The sequence below is a fragment of the Pygocentrus nattereri genome, chromosome 21 (assembly GCF_015220715.1).
Source record: "Pygocentrus nattereri isolate fPygNat1 chromosome 21, fPygNat1.pri, whole genome shotgun sequence".
Classification (NCBI taxonomy): domain Eukaryota; kingdom Metazoa; phylum Chordata; class Actinopteri; order Characiformes; family Serrasalmidae; genus Pygocentrus; species Pygocentrus nattereri.
In genome coordinates, this window is record NC_051231.1 from 13,500,001 (window position 1) to 13,514,028 (window position 14,028).

The 14,028-nt window shown below is 37.5% G+C and overlaps 1 protein-coding gene across 4 annotated transcripts in view; it reads right to left on the bottom strand.

The window, feature by feature from the left end:
• The window catches only part of LOC108424615 (proto-oncogene tyrosine-protein kinase Src), a 45,614-nt gene that overhangs the window by 992 nt on the left and 30,594 nt on the right, over positions 1–14,028 (bottom strand). For 2 of the 4 annotated variants that reach the window (XM_037532178.1, XM_037532176.1), the window contains 7 exons: positions 13,185–13,340; positions 13,061–13,087; positions 10,202–10,381; positions 9,516–9,592; positions 9,277–9,430; positions 7,847–7,978; positions 1–6,670 (listed from right to left, as the gene is read on the bottom strand). The exon at positions 1–6,670 is cut by the window's left edge and continues 992 nt beyond it. In XM_037532178.1, coding sequence (XP_037388075.1) covers positions 6,462–6,670; positions 7,847–7,978; positions 9,277–9,430; positions 9,516–9,592; positions 10,202–10,381; positions 13,061–13,087; positions 13,185–13,340 — 935 coding nt within the window. In that variant the 3' untranslated portion in view covers positions 1–6,461. The remainder of the gene's footprint in view (positions 6,671–7,846; positions 7,979–9,276; positions 9,431–9,515; positions 9,593–10,201; positions 10,382–13,060; positions 13,088–13,184; positions 13,341–14,028) is intronic. The other 2 variants (XM_017692749.2, XM_017692748.2) reach the window with 1 other exon arrangement.

A 14,028-nucleotide genomic window follows, 5' to 3' on the forward strand; every position in this document is an offset into this window, starting at 1 on the left:
AACAGAGTCATTCAGAGTGGTTTGGTGTCAGAATTGTTTACAGTGGAACCAGACGTCCACCTCCAAAAGGTCCCTCACAGAAAGTTATTCCATGAAATGGTTATACAGGACACTGGAAGGCAAAACAGTGTGCAAGAAAATGTTTATTAAATGTATTCATTTATTTTCCCTGCATTTATCACTACTGTGTTGTAGTCATGGTGACCCCTGGTTCCTATGACCACCACTGTAAAGACATCTGAACCATTTCCAACCAGGCCACTCTGAATCACTCTGTTTACGTCTCAAACACTGAATTTTGTAGAAATTAAAAATGTTCTGTGGCTTTCTATTTTAAATGTTACCAAAAGTCACATGAATGTGCACTCAGTAAAATAAACAGGTAAACAGCTAAGCAAACCAAAAATCCCCCAAAAACTCAGTTGAGTTTGACCCAAGATTAAGGATACAAATGCAAACAGCAGCCAAACAAACAAACAAAAAAAAAGTTTTAGAAAGGTCTTTAAGGTAAAGATGCTCTTGCCCAGATTTCACATTGCATCACTCAAACCAATTGAGATTAAAGGATAATAATAATAATAATAATATTAATATTTACAAAGTAGCCGTACATTAGTCATTAGTACAATGTCAATAACATGCACAGTCCTAAAACTAGATCTTTAAAATGGAAATATTACAAACCTTCCACCATAAACCCATATTTTAGTTTATTTTTTCCCTTTTTTTTTTGCGTTTGAAAAAGAACCCGTCCCCCTCCTCACCACACATAAACGAAAAGGAAACAAAAAACTTTGCAGTCAAATGATGAAAACATCTACTCATAATCAAATCATCTTGATTGTTCGCAGATAATGAACTGCTTGATTACTGATCTTCAGATTTCTGAACAACAAAAATTACATTATATTACAGAATTAAACAGCAGTTATGTGTATATGGCTTCTTCAGCACAGACGCAGCACGTTTCATGATTAAGTTCAACCTACACACACAAGGGTAGTCAGTAGTTTAACCGTCAACTCAAACAGTGTGGAAACCAAAAGTCCTTCAGCAGTAAGAAGGTAAACTTTACATTAGTCGACTAACAACAAAAAAAAAGACATCACGCGGTACTTTCACTCGACCGCTATCTTGAAACCCAAAGCGAGGATGAGGTGAGTCGATCCTAAAAAGAATTGATTCTTTGATTCCAGGCATTTGGGAATCGGGAGTCGACTCCAAAGCGACCTGCACGAACACACAGTTCACATATTCTGCTGTCACTGTTTAGACAAGCTGTCCAAAAAATAGAGCCTTTAACAAACACAAACACCCACAGCCCAGCTGGATTTTATACAATGAAGGAAAGCTTTTCATGAAAAACTGCCTTTTAATTCAACAACAACAACAACAACAACAACAACAACAACAACAACAACAACAGTGCTGAAACATCTACCCATCTGAAGAAGCTGACTGAGGAGAATCGGGTACAGCTTAGTCAAGATACGCTCATTTAGCCAGAATTAGCTCTCTACATTTCCTTGTTGAGAATATAATTTATACTGCATTCTTTTTAATTTTTATTATTATCTCTACAGTGGGGTTCAAAATTCTGAGACCACCAGTGAAAATGCTTCTAATTTGCATTCAAAATAGCTCATTACAAATTATACTACCAGCATAAAACTGGAAAAACAACACGAATTTCAGAATTTTAAAATTTGGTGGTGTGTCCTCCATTTGCTTCAATGACAGTGTGCACTGGAGCTGCATGGACTCTGCGAGTTTGAGATTGTCTAAACACAAGCGTCACAGGAAGAGATCCGACTAAAAAGGAAAAACAAAGACTTTTTCATTATTAAAGGCCACAAATTTGCTGACATTGAGCAGTGAGACAGAAATAGTGCGGAATTTTGAATATTTCTTCATATTTTAATTGTTTATCTTACTCATCTTTTCAGGGTTCAATCTGACTATCAAAAAGAAGGAAATAAACAAATAATATCTTTTATAGGGGAATTCCATCATTACATCCACAATTACACTGACGTGTACAGTTAAAAATATTTGGGCCTCAATAAATATATAAATAAATAAATAAGCGAAAAGATAAATAAAAACCCCTCAGACTCGTGCATGGTTTAAAAAGACTCTCTAAGGCCCCTTCGACGTTAGACCACCTATGAAAGTTCTACACTGGCAAAACGCTACATGACTTGCAGCGTGATGTTCTAGATAGACGTCCATGCAAAATGGCAGAACGTTCCCACGGATCTTCTGAAGTAGTTCTTCGGAATCGAAGTTTGACGGATACCTCAGTGCTTGAGTACTTCTGCCCAAACCCATCTTTATAATGAAACAGAAATATTTATTCTCTGTTTTCACAGTCTGGTTCTAGGATGCTCTCACTGCAGCCTCGCTTTGACTTTCAAATTAGCAGTCGAGTGAAATGAGTACTTGGCGCACATGACAGGTTAACTTCTAATCCTGCAACATTTTATCTAGCGTAACTTAACAACAATGGTTCTGCAAGGGTTCTTTATAAAGAACCATGAACACTCAAAGAACCACTTTCATGAGAAATAATAGGATAGTTCTTTGCATGGTGAAATGGTTCTTTAAATTGATGGAGAACATGTTGTATGTAGTTCTACACAGAACCTCTCACCAAAAGGGTTCTGCTAGTGGCACAAGGTTAAGTTTGTCCCAACAGAAGGACCCTTTTTGGTGCTCTATAGAACCATATACAACACATTCTCCTTCAATCTGAAAAGCCATTTCTCCAAGCAAAGAAAAATGATGGTTCTTCAAGGTTTCTTTAGTAAAGAAAATGATTCTGTATAGAACCATAAACACTCAAAGAAGCCTTTGCATGATTAATTGGTTCTTTGTATTGTCAAAGTGTTCTTCAAATTGATGGAGAATGTGCTGTAGATGGTTCTGTACAGAACCTTTTTCAAATCAATCTCAATCAATCTGAAGAACCTTGTTGTTTTTCGTTGTTTTTAAGGGTAATTAATAATGCATGCGCTACTGTTTGATCATTTATTACTGAGACATGCAGACGGAATAAAGGACGGCATGAACAGCAGCATCGATTACTCGGCTGTCGGGATGAAGTCCAAAAGGGTTCAATCTGACTGACATCTATCAAAAGAAGTAAATAAATAAATAATATCTTTTACAGGGGAATTTCATCATTAAATCCACAGTCACACTGATGTATACAGTTAAAAACATTTGGGCCTAAAAAAAAATAAATAAAAAGATTCTCAGACTCATGCATGGTTTAAAAAGACTGTCTCTAAGGCCCCTTTGACATTAGACCACCTACGAAAGTTCTAAACTGCCAAAACTCTACATGATTTGCAGATATGATGTTCTAGATAAGACATCCATGCAGTTCAGCTCTTTACAATTAGCACAAATCTTCTGATGCAGTTCTTCTGTACTTTCTGAATATCGTTGCTGTCCAACGCAAAACAAGAATCTCCAAAATGCCAACTTTACAGGGGAAGGCAAAATTGTTCTTTACTTTTAATGTAAGTTAATGCAAAGATATTTATGTCAGGCAATATTGGAGCACAGCAACGATCATTTGAGCTTGTAACAGATTTGTAGCTAAAGGCCTGATTAGGAAGGTCAGATTCCCTTCTTTTTCTTCAAAACAAGCCTAAATACAGGAATTATTAACCAAGCACCTTCTCCCACACATTGACCTTAAGTGTGAAGGTCCAATGAGGATGCTGCTTCACTTGCATTCGTCTTTGCTTCCATGAGGAAAAACGCAAGCCAAAACCATTTTAGAAAGGCACAATCTTCACTCTTGACCAAGTTTAGTAGCTATCGTTTCTTTTAAAAAAAAAGTTTTAAGCCATTCTGAACTTTAATGTGTGGAAAAACAAAATCATTGTAAGGCATATTAAGCATTGTGTTAAATAGCATACTATGCACTGAATTTCTTCTGCTTATTGGCCACAGAGCAGAACAAGATGGTTTATATACAAGACGGGAAAATGCCAACTGAACCTGCTAATTAACTGTTGAGTCAAATTTACACAATTTTCCACTTAGCCCAGATATAGACATGTTTGGTGTCTAAATTGTGCCTCTAAATTAAAAAATTTGGTTTAGAGCTGCAAGACTGATATAACCAGTTGGCGTTATTACTTAAAAATAATCCATCACAAATTACTAATTACTTCTCTCAAACTGTAATGGGATTATTTTACTCTGAGTTTCATATTTGCATGATTAGATGATTTGACAGTTTATGGAGCTTCCTGCACTTGCACTGCACTGCTCACGTTCACAATCAAAGCTGCAGTCAGCTGATGCAGGACAGATAATCTATATAGAGGAAATGTATGCAGGAAATGTATTTAAAGGCATCCGGTATAATTAATTTAGCTCTTTTAAAGGTGACCAATGAGAAAAGAAAATGTAATTATAATAATTTAAGATATAATCTACTGTTACAGGAAAAATTTGTCACATAACTGTGATATGTTTCTTTGCACCACATTACACTGGATTTGGCTAACAAACACTAGAAATCAGTAGTCACCCAAATCTTTTCTGTAAATACATCTCCAAAATGTCTCTCAACCCGCTCAAGCCGCAATCAGCTGCTCATTAAGGTGGCACAGACTTGTTAATGTGGTTTAGGACACAGTAGGACACTGTGTGAAACTTGGGCATAAACCATATTGCACACAGTCTGCCCAAACTTAATGAAGAGCTAGATAATGTGGGAAAGAAGTTTTTGGGATGTATTTCTTCACAAAAACAACTTCCAGTGTTTCTTAGCTACATTAGCCTCGTAACTTCGACACCAAACTAAAGAATCAAAATTTGGACACAAACATGACCTGGCTGATCACCTATAATTGAAAGTGGATAATTGTATTAATTACCTTTTTTAAAATCTCACCATTCTCCTCTGACTGGAGTTCTCTGGTTTATATGTAAACATAAACTTGTCTTTAATCCATGTTCTGTAACTAAGTAACCTGGACTGGCACAATAGCGCTACTGTTTAAACACATGATACTGCACTAAATTTGGGATGTTAGGCAACTGTGAAAGGAGCTCTAAGGCGAAGAGTTTGTTTGTGGAGTAACGCAAAACTGTTCAGAAACCTCGATACCAAAACAACTAACTTTTACAGTTATGGGCTGATCACAAAGCTGCAAAGTTCATTTTTTTTGTTTTGTTTTTACCAGCTTGTATATTATCAGAATTTCACAATAAATATACATACAATTACATATGGATATAAGTGAAAATTCAAAAAACTCAAAGCGTCTTCTTACATAACCGATGTCTGGTACTTTATTAAATTAGTGCAACCTAGTATTGTTTCATGTTCTCCACTGAAACGGGCAGCAAGAAGACCAAGCGTTTCTAGCAGCTCAGGGAGACATTAATATGGAAGCCCATGCACTTCTTTTTTTCTTTTTCAGTTTCCAGCAAATAGTATGTCACAATACTGACTTATTTTCTTGAGCTGTTGACTATATTGATATAATCTGTTGAAATTATGCGTTATAAAATTTCAATAAAGTATATATTTTTAAGGATTATCATTACTGCAATATACTAGTCATTATAATGACACAGAAAGTCAATAGGTCAGTAAAGTAGGTAAATAATTTGACAAATAAGTCATGTATCAAGAAAGTCAACTGCTTAATAAAAACAAGTCATTATATTTGAGATACTAAGTCAAATTTGTGACATACTCGTACCAGAAACAGAACTGAAAATTGTAGATGATTTTTCTATCTGGTGGGAATAGGCTTCTATACATTAGTGTCATGGTTGGTATAGCGATTTAAAATTCTTCATAGTGAGCGACTGAATAGAAAACAAGATTTCAGACAATTTTTTTCAATTTAAAATGGCTGGAGTAATGTTGTCCCTTTGCGTTTGCGTCCTAAAACGTCAAAAGAAGACTGAAATTAGCCCATGCCGTAATTACAAGTGATCAGTAGCAGCCCTTTGATTTAAAAGTACCACAAAAGAATTCATCTGATGGGGAAAAAGTACAACAAACAATGCACTCTCTCTCAGCACACTGGCAAACAATTAGTGGTGCAGAAATTACACTTGGATGAAAGAAAAAAATGGATGGAGAAAAAAGTAAGTGAAGAAAACGACAGACGAATGGATCAATCCTTTGGCACCTCTGGGCACGTGGCAGTACTCTGCTGGGTGAAAAAAAAAATACAGTCTGAAAACTGGACAGAGGGGTTTGTCTGCACCCTTTGGCTAGCCTTCCAAAGACTCACTCAAGATTTGGAGGACTATTTCTGCATCTCTCTCTCGCACTTACGCAGGCATACGTATCCTATTCATACACAACGGAAAGAGTTTCTCTGTTAACCCCCTTTTTCCCCCAAAATATACACATGAACTTGTGCACACGAGCACATACCCAACGCGTCTGAGTCCCCACATTCACACTGGAAGCCCTAGAGGTTTTCCCCGGGCTGGTACTGGGGTTCAGTGGAGGTGAAGTAGTCCTCCAGGAAGCCCTGCAGGTACTCAAACGTGGGTCGCTCCTCGGGCTCCTTCCGCCAGCAGCTGAGCATCAGATCGTGCATGGAGCTGGGGCAATCAGCTGGACACGGCATGCGATAGCCTCGCTCCACCTGGTCAAGCACCTCCCTGTTCACCATGCCTGGAGGGATGAAGATATAGGAATGAACATTGTATAACAGAGAGGAGCGTAGAGACCCGCTCATCTGCTTTCAGTCTTCAGCCAATAAAAACAGACCACCAGGGATCATTTTTAAGGTGCTTCTCAAGATAAAGCCTGTGCATGATCTCATGACAAGACAGCAGGGCTGGCTTATTAAAGCAGTAAGATGCAAGAGACTGCATGATTTACTGGGCACACATGCAACGCAGAGTTTTAAGCTGCTCTCACACTGAACGCTGAATGAATGAAAATTCACTGCTGCTCTTTAAAACACACTGTTTCATTGCAGACACTGATTTTTGCCAGGTGAAGCTCAGTGAGGAGCACAGCCAAAAACAGAACCCACCGCGCCACACAGTCATTTTTCCAATTTTATGCCCATCGTTTCAGCATGGCCAATAGGAGAGGTAGCTCCTCTCACCAACTAAAAGCCTACATTTATGCCCACTTAGTGAGCACAGTGCACACTGCAAGTGGTGTGGTCTGAGATCTCATCCGTGCTAAAAAGAGCCAGAAAGAAAACTGAGGCCTCTTTATTCTTTCATTGACATTGTGAACACACTGAGGCTATTTGCAGTTGGTTCCCTTTCAGGTTCACTTTAACAGAACTCAGTTCGGTTAATTTAAAAATAACTATATGTGAAAACACCCTTAGTGTCTGTACAGGTAGACTCAGGCTCCTCAGCCAGCATATACACTTTTAAAGAAAGCCTAAAACTGATGAATTCACGCTGCTTTAGCAATGATGGTGGAAAGCAGGCCTATGCACAGACGGGAAAAAAAAGGGCAACCTGTATGCAAATTAAACTTGATGTACCTACAGCTTAGGGTTGCGTCAAAGGGAAAAATAAGTTACAATAAAATAGATAAAAGTAATTTCTGGCAAAATTCATAATTACATTAAAACAAGCAATATTGGGTATTATGATCTACTCGTCTCTCAATACTGTTACAAACTGTCCCACTATAACCAACAAACAACAGCAGTAAAACTGTCGCCGACGCTCACTATTCATGGCTTTCCCAACATCAAACAATGATTTATGAAGAGGTTTTGCTTACTTCTGTTATAACTTCATACAGACCAGCATAAAGCAGACCATCACATAATATTGCAATTCGCATTTCTACTAAAACTCGGCTTGTCTGTGTTACCTGGGTACGGAACTCGTCCTTTTGTGGCCAGCTCGGTCAGCAATATGCCGAAAGACCAGACATCTGACTTGATGGTGAAGCGGCCGTACAGTGCAGCCTCAGGAGCCGTCCATTTAATGGGAAACTTGGCACCTTATTTGAAGGAAGTACAACCAAGGCAAGATCCATTACATTAAACACCAGCATATGCAGTAACTGAGGATCTAAATGAATGAGGACTGGATGAATAATTCACAGACTTTTAAATTAAAAGTTTCAGTTTATAATGTTATTAACTAATTAGTTAAACAACTAATCTGGTTAAAGTAATATTAAACACCTAGTTTAGTTTAAATCATGTTAAACAAATAATCTAGTTCAAATATAATCTGGTTTAAGCAAATAATAAGTGAATAATCATGGGTTAGTTTATGATGTTAAACAACGAATCATTGTAAGCAATGTTAAACAACTTATCCAGGTAAACAATGCTAAACAATCTGGTTTAAATAATTATAGGCAAGTTTATGATAAACAACTAATCTGGCTTAAGTAGTTTTTAACTTTTAATTAATTCTAAATAATGTTATACAAATGATCTGGTTCAGGGACAAAGTGATTACTAGCCCAAATTACTACAATTTACAGATGACAATACTGATTTTTCATTTAAGTAATGTTAACAACTAATCTGGTTTTTGTAATCTTAAATAACTAATTTGTCTTAAACAACTAAATAGTTAGACAACTAATCAGTATTATGTAATACTGATCATCTAAATCAGTTCAAATCATGCAAAACAATTAATCTGGTTTAAATTAAACAACGAATTAGTTAAGATTAAGATTAAGTGACCCTTATTAGTCCCACAACGGGGAAATTTCACCTCCATGTTTAACCCATACATGAAGTGTAACACCACATACACACTAGTAAGCATATACACACTAGGGGGTGAGGACACTTGCCCAGAGCGGTGGGCAGCCCTATCTGCAGCGCCCGGGGAGCAGTTTGGGGGTTAGGTGCCTTGCTCAAGGAAACCTCAGTCATGTACTGTCATGACTCTGGGGATCGGACCAGTGAGCTCACAGGTCACAAGGCCGGTTCCCTAGCCTCCAGCTTAGGCAACTAATCTAAATAAAGTAGTACTAAGCAACTAATTCAGTTAAAATCACATTAAATAACTAATCAGGTTTAAATGATGTTAACAACCAATCTGGTTTATGTAATCCTAAATAACTCATTTGTCTTAAATTAAACAACTAATTAGTTAGACAACTAATCTTGATAAAGTAACACTAAACAACTAATTCAGTTAAAATCATATTAAACAACCAATCCAGTTTAAGTAACTAAATGGGTTTAAGTAACTAATCCGGTTTAAGTAATGTTAACAGTACTGATATCTACAGTACATATTTGCACCAGACTCTGAAGCTCTAGCTCTTACCCTGTCTGGCTGTGTACTCGTTGTCTTCAATGAGTCGCGCAAGTCCAAAGTCGGCCACCTTGCACACCAGGTTGTCTCCGACGAGGATGTTTGCTGCCCTCAGGTCTCTGTGTACATAGTTCATCCTCTCCACATAAGCCATGCCAGCAGCAATCTGAAAAAGAATTCAATCCAGCAAATCTAAAACAGGCCTTAAGTAAACCTTAAAACAAAGCATGTCTAGCATTAAAGCACAGTACCTGAGATGCCATATCAACCAGCTGTGGAAGTCGCAAATATTTCCCCTTGTCTCCTTTTAAATAGTCCAGGAGGCTGCCTGTGGTGGAAGAATATTATTGATTATTCCAATCACCTACTTGACGAGGTTCGTAGTGGGGTGGGCAATATCATTTTCATCATAAACTCCATCACAATATGATTTCTAAGCATACTCTAGATGTCATCAGCACCTAAACACTGAAATACTACGTTTCATTGTAGAGATAGCATCATGAGTCCTGTTTAACTGGAGTAAGTGCAGCACAGCGGGAATGTAAAACACTGTATTCATAGTTTTTGTTTTCATACTATTGTGCCCTGAGAGTACACAAGCATTTGAAATGTGCCCTCCTTAATCTGAGACAAGCATAGCAACACTCGATGTATAGCGCACAATCTGCATAGAGTCAAAGTCATTATCATGTAATGGCAGATAGATTCTTTTATTTATTTATACATTATTTTATTCTTTTTATTATTTATTAGCAGTATTTGGTGTTAAGCAGCCAAATTGTAGACAAATTCTGGGACAGGGTTTACAGGCAGATTTCGCTGGAATATTACCCACTTCTAGTTTATGTACGATAAAAAAAAAAAGATTCTTGATACATAGTGACTGACAGTTGATCAGAAATGACGAATGCCAATGCTAATCCTGAGGTCAGACCTTGACTCATATATTCCGTAACAATGTAGATGGGCTCCTCTGAGACGACGGCGTACAGCTGGACCAGTTTTTCATGCCGAAGCTTTTTCATGACCTGGGCCTCTTCCAGGAAAGCCTCGGGTGACATGGTGCCAGGCTTCAGCGTCTTGATGGCTACTCGCGTCGTCCCATTCCAAGTACCTGGACCAGCAAAGAAGGTTATTTTCAACCACAAAACACAGTGACTTTCCATTGAAATTAAACCATTTAATGGAGTATGACCAAACCTTTACACACCTCTATAGCATATCTCTGAATAGCACACCCTTGGATTTTAAGAATTTAACACATTACTTCCAGGTGTTGTTTATGTGTTAGAACATTTTCAAAAGTCAGATTCAGATGGGATTAAATATGCATGGGATGGAATTTGGGGGTAATTTCCACTTTCATCTGTGCTACTTAGTGATATTATTTCTGTCCGGATGAGCTGTGTTGGTGTTTTTCCTCCTTCTGAGATGATCACTGTTTTTCACCAAATCATTGCTATGATCATTTTAGGCCAGTCCAGGTTTTCTAGGTTTGCTACCTGATTTTCCAGGTAGCTGCTGTTACTCACCCAATTTAGTCTCTTAACATACATTAAAGCAGTGAGCCATACGAAGCCGCAAGTTACAGTGATTTTATCATGCTCTGCCTCGCATCGTGCCTAAAATCCCCCTTAATAATGTTGCGTTAAAATCACTGTAATGTACAGCTTCAAGGAGGTTATTGCTTTCGGACAACATAAAATATAATCAAATGAATTATTAACTGAAAACTGTGTAAGTTTTAATTAATCATGATAAACAACTCTTTAGCCAATAAAAGTAGTTTCATAAGTGCCAAGCAACCACTGACTGCTAAGAGAGGACAAGAAAGTTATCACTGTATACTGTGGTTATTTCAAGTCATTTAACAAACAACATATAACACCTTAAAAGAAATTTTCCTTGATAAGTAGTTTTGCTGACTTGATTACTAACACCACAGTGCTAATTTCCATTAGCGCCTCTATGCAATTTCCAGTCTTATATTAGCACAAAGCTATTAAAGCTGTTTCCCCACTACTCACTACATAGTGCACAACAGAGTAATAAAAATAGTGACTCCTGCACCCAAACAAATAGCAATTTGGGGTTCAGCCAGACATGCACAATACCATACTGGACAAACACTGCGCTATTTGGGTACAGACATCACAATTTAATGACAGAGTGCACTATATAGGATGAGGGGAGCTGTTTCAGATGCAGCCTGGGTTTAGTGCTACTAAAAGCAGAACTAAAACATTCAAAATGTGCAAGTTACAGTGAATCAGTAAGTAATTACAAGTCTGTGATATTAATGGAGGAGGCTTCAGTTGCGCTGTAATGCAATCTTAAATATTTTAGTATGGCTTCAGACATGGCTCAGGCAAACAGATCATACTGAACTTCTGTCTTATTTAAGCCACAGGAGAGAGGGAGTGTGTTATTTTGAAATACCATCACGGCTGTGATTGGGTCGCAGGAATGAGCCGAAGGCGACACCTCAAGTGTTCTCTTGCTTTTATACAATAGTTAAATAAATAAAGGCATTAATAAATTGGGCTGTGAACAGGGCAATTAATATATTTTAATGTTAGCAAATCCGCCAAATTATAGCTCCTCAACCAGCAGCTTGCTGCTCGGCATTTAGTTTGCTGTGACCTTGTGTGGTGCAAGCATCTGGGTTTGTAGCAAATACAACCCACTAGAATAATGTCCTGCAGTAATTTTATTATTGTCTGGATGTGAAAGTTTCATCACTGAGATGTTTAAAAATGTTTTTACAGATAAACAAACCCATCTGTTACACAAATCCAATCCAAAAAGCGCTTTAAATAACTTTAAAGCAACAGTTTGGCAAAACACCTTGTTTTTCCCCTGACAAAAATACAGAACAATGTACAGTACATCAAACAGTACCCTAGAAACCACATAAGCCGCTCTACTTGAGATTAGTAAAGGGGGAAATTCCACTAATTTTCAAGAAATATGCCTAATTAAACATGCACCATCATTCAGAGTGGATTAGTGTGAAATGCTCTGTTCTGGAGAAACTTAGTAAGTCAGAATTGTTCAGTGATGGTGATGGGAACCAGACGTCCACCTCTAAAAGCTCCCTAACAGAAACTTATTACATGACATGGTTATGAATACACTGACTGATGCCTAAAGTTTAACAAGAAGGATTTGGCCTGTATTGTACTTTTTAAAATCCAATTATGGCAGAGAGGTACATGCACAGTGTTGTGAGGCAAAACAAAACAAAAAAAAATTGGTTCAGATTTTCCACTATTTTCCCATCATCAACCGTACATACAAAAACTCAGAAAACTCGTGTAGGGTCACTGGTGGTTTTGCATAGATATAAATAAAATGGTTATATTTGTGTTGTAGTCATGGCGACACCTGGTTTTTATCACCACCACTGTAAAAAATCTGAACCATTTCACACCAAACCACTCTGAATCACTCTGTATACATCCCAGTGATTGAAGTCTGAAAACCTCAGAGGAATTACCATTTAACTTCAGGCAAGTCTGTGATAATTTAGGCATGCAGTTTGCATGATGCTAATCGGTGGGGTATAGGCTTCCATTTATTGTCAGCTACATTAGCCTTGTAGCTCTAGTGCTAAAGTACAGCACAATAAGAAAACAGTCAATTTGATTTTTTAAAATCAAATTTTTTGATTCTTTAAAATATCATGTTAGAATACATTTAGTAGCGTTATTGATATCATACTAGACTATTTGAAGTAAAGGTTAGTGTACTTTAATGTTATTGTGAGCTGTTGGAATTGCACATACTGTACCCTGAAACACTCCTCCTCTGTAGTGACCTGAGGTAAACGAATATGAACATAACTTGTAGATGTTTCAGTTCTAAGAATTATGACAAGACTTCTTTAGAAATGTCAGAATCTGCTCATATCATACCCATCCACACTTCCCCAAAGCAGCCCTGGCCCAGCTTGACATCCAGCCGGAGTGACTCTCTGGGGATTTCCCAGGCGTCTCGTGCTAGGCCCTGCGTCTGTGGCTTCAGCATGGGACATATATCCGTCAAGACATGACATAATCCGTCTGCGTGTGCTGAAACAGGACACATGACAAAACAACCTTTAATTCGTAATGTTCCACATGGAGGAGTCAATACAACTTACAATACAAAAAATATAATTTCAGTGGATTACGCTACAATTATTTTCCCTGACTAAAGGTACTGAGACATACCCTTGAAGGTCCCATCCCAGTGACAAGAGGGGTACTGCCCCAGTGACAGTTTAGTACTTTATTTCTGAGAGTGTATATTAATACAGAACCTTCTGAATGAACAACATATTTTAAAGAGGTTTATATTTAATTTAATAACCTGTGGTTTCATTTAATGCTTTATTCCTATCAGTTCTTGCAATGCAACCCAAACCATACATTTTTTATAGCTTTGTCAAGGTTAACCCCTTAATAACGTGTTATTAACGCTACAAATTTTTAAACGCAGTTAACACATTTTTCTATTTTGTCCCTTCAATCCATCCATAGTAGATAACAGACAGGTTAAAGTGTGCTGTATGCATCACTGGACGCATACGAGGTGACGAAAAATAGAAACTGCGACCACTCTTTAGAAATCAGGTGATTTTCATGTTGAGGTTCATGTGAGCCCAGCATTCACACGATAAATAATTCTGCAAAAGCATATAGCTTTAACAAAATTCACTGCTTTCAAAATGTAATAAAAATATCAGCAAATATTAGTTTTGATTGTGATTGTGACTCA